Source organism: Carlito syrichta, unplaced genomic scaffold, assembly GCF_000164805.1.
Source record: "Carlito syrichta isolate Samal-C Ts95f unplaced genomic scaffold, Tarsius_syrichta-2.0.1 Scaffold303036, whole genome shotgun sequence".
NCBI lineage: Eukaryota > Metazoa > Chordata > Mammalia > Primates > Tarsiidae > Carlito > Carlito syrichta.
The window spans coordinates 554,968-557,292 of record NW_007247132.1 but is presented as its reverse complement, the minus strand read 5'-3'; the positions used below and the strand labels follow the sequence as shown (position 1 = coordinate 557,292).

At 41.4% G+C, this 2,325-nt stretch overlaps 1 protein-coding gene across 1 annotated transcript in view; it reads right to left on the bottom strand.

Annotated features, from left to right (window-relative positions):
- Positions 1 to 2,325, bottom strand: part of HERC5 (HECT and RLD domain containing E3 ubiquitin protein ligase 5) — a 59,534-nt gene that overhangs the window by 14,090 nt on the left and 43,119 nt on the right. The window contains exon 17 of the mRNA XM_021712041.1: positions 712 to 855. Within this exon, the coding sequence (XP_021567716.1) occupies positions 712 to 855 (144 nt within the window). The remainder of the gene's footprint in view (positions 1 to 711; positions 856 to 2,325) is intronic.

The following is a 2,325-nucleotide window of genomic DNA, read 5'->3' as shown; positions in this document are numbered from 1 at the left end:
CTACAATAAATCAAAAAATCAGCCGGGAGTGGTAGCGCATGCCTGTAATTCTGGCTACTCGGAAGGCTGAGGTGGAAGAATCACCAGAGCCCAGCACATGCCTATAATTCCGGCTACTCGAAAGGCTGAGGCAGAAGGATCACCGGAGCCCAGCAGGTCGAGTCCAGCAGGTTGAGGCAGAAGGATCGCTGAAGCCCAGCAGCCACTGCACTTCAGTCTGGGTGACAGAGTGAGACTCCAACTCAAAAAGTAACAATAAAAAATAAAAATAAATAAATCCTTGTCACAGTTTTGGTTACTAAAAGTATAATAAAGCAGGAATAAAAACACATTAGGCTCAGACATAAACTACAGTTTTCATACTTTCTTTCCATAGCCAATGTCTTCAAATTCATCAGGAAAATAGAATTGACACAAAAGAGTGAGTGCCTAAAAAAGGGGGGGCTCCTTTTTATACATACATGGATAAATGATCAAAAAATGGTCCAAAATATGGATTGCTTGAGGTCTCCAGAGGGAACAGACATAGGAGCCTAGGATAAGGGCACTCCTTTTTAAATACAATCTCCTTATTAGAATTGAAGGTTATCTCCACAATTCTATCAATAATACCTTCCCTAATATGAAACAGTCTAGGGAACCTAATTATCTATGGTCGATGATATACTTTTTCTGTCATGAAACATCAAAAGCAGAGAAAAGAGGACTTACCCTTACAGGAAACCACATGTAGGAAGCCTCTTCAGGATAGATGAACATCTCATATTCTGGCCGGGTCATCTCTTCAAACAGACAGTAGAAGAACTCTGTCCTGACTCCTCCCAGGTCATAGTCAATTTCTCCACTAAACGACACCTGAGGAAGAAGAGTGACTAACCCATCCCTTCCAGGGTTCTAAACTGCTGAGTATGAAGTCTCATTTAATAATACAGCTAATAATAATTGTGGACCCAAATATTTAGTAAGTATTGTGGTATCATACTTGTATTATCATATTTAATCTCTCCATTAATTCTATGAAGGTAACAAAGCCCCAAGAATTTATGTGACTTTCCCTAGATTGTACAACAGCTTGGTGGTGCAGCCTAGTTTTAAGCCTATGTCTGGCAAAGCCCAGTACCTGAAGTCTTTACCACTAAACTGACCTCAGCTGGCTTCATTATTATAGTCATCAGGTTCATTAAGTACATTAAAAATAACAGAAATAATAAATAATAGGATGTTTAAAAAATGGAAACACCAAAGCACACATAAATTGTTTTCTGAATTGGCTGTCTGCTGCTGGATACAGGGCAACCCCCACTGCTGACGCCCATCCCTCTCCAAGATGATGCTAACCTAACCTGTCTCCACTCCTTCAGTTATTGCTTCCACTCCTGCCTTTCCTTCTTGAAATTCTTTGCTTTCGTTTACAAATGTATTAAGGCCTCTCTTATCCTTAAAAGAAAAAAAAAATCCCAATACACTGTCTCCAACACAGACAACACTAGCCCTGTTCAACTCTTGCCAAACTTCAGAAATATCCACATGTGCAGACCCACTTCTCTCCTATTGAATGGGTCTCTCCAAGAGGACAAGGGCCTGTGAATCCCCAGCTCCAAGTCTTTTTTCACATCTCGTCTCCTGGATTTTGCTAGCTTGGTTTCTACTCCTGACCCCCACCTTTTTCTTGACATTCTTTCTCCCTTGATTTCTCTTTTGAAGCATTCTTCAAGTTTCTACTTTTCTCTCTTTTTCCTGCTGGATTAATTTCCAGTGTTTCAAGCAGTTCAGCCCTGGCATGTCTGTCCTTCCTGTCTTTCCCTGGATACTCGTTTTCTCTTTAAACCCTGTTTACCATATGTAGACATTTGACCCTAAGATCCACTGCATCTTCTTTCCTGGCTGACCGATACTCGCTCCAAAGGCCTGTTCAACATTCAACCCAGATGTCCCCGTCCTCGACTAAAAGCTCCTCTTCCGGGTTCATTTGGATGGCTGCCTCTTCCCCAGAGATGGAAGTTTCAAACCTCAGTGAAATATTCAAAATATCTCTAAGAAGACAAAGAGTCAAACACTTCCCCTTCCTATGAGCAAGTTGTGTCATTCGACAGAGCTTAGTTTTCCCATGAGATCATCAGAAATATCCACCAAGTAAGTGCAAGTAAGTGTAAAGCACTTACAACAGTTTTCGGCACAAGGAAAGCACTCAACAGATACACTGGCCATTATTATTCTGTATTAAATATCCTGGGCAGCGAGACCTCATCTCTACAATAAATCAAAAAAATCAGCCGGGCGTGGTAGCGCATGCCTGTAATTCCAGCTACTTGGAAGGCTAAGGCG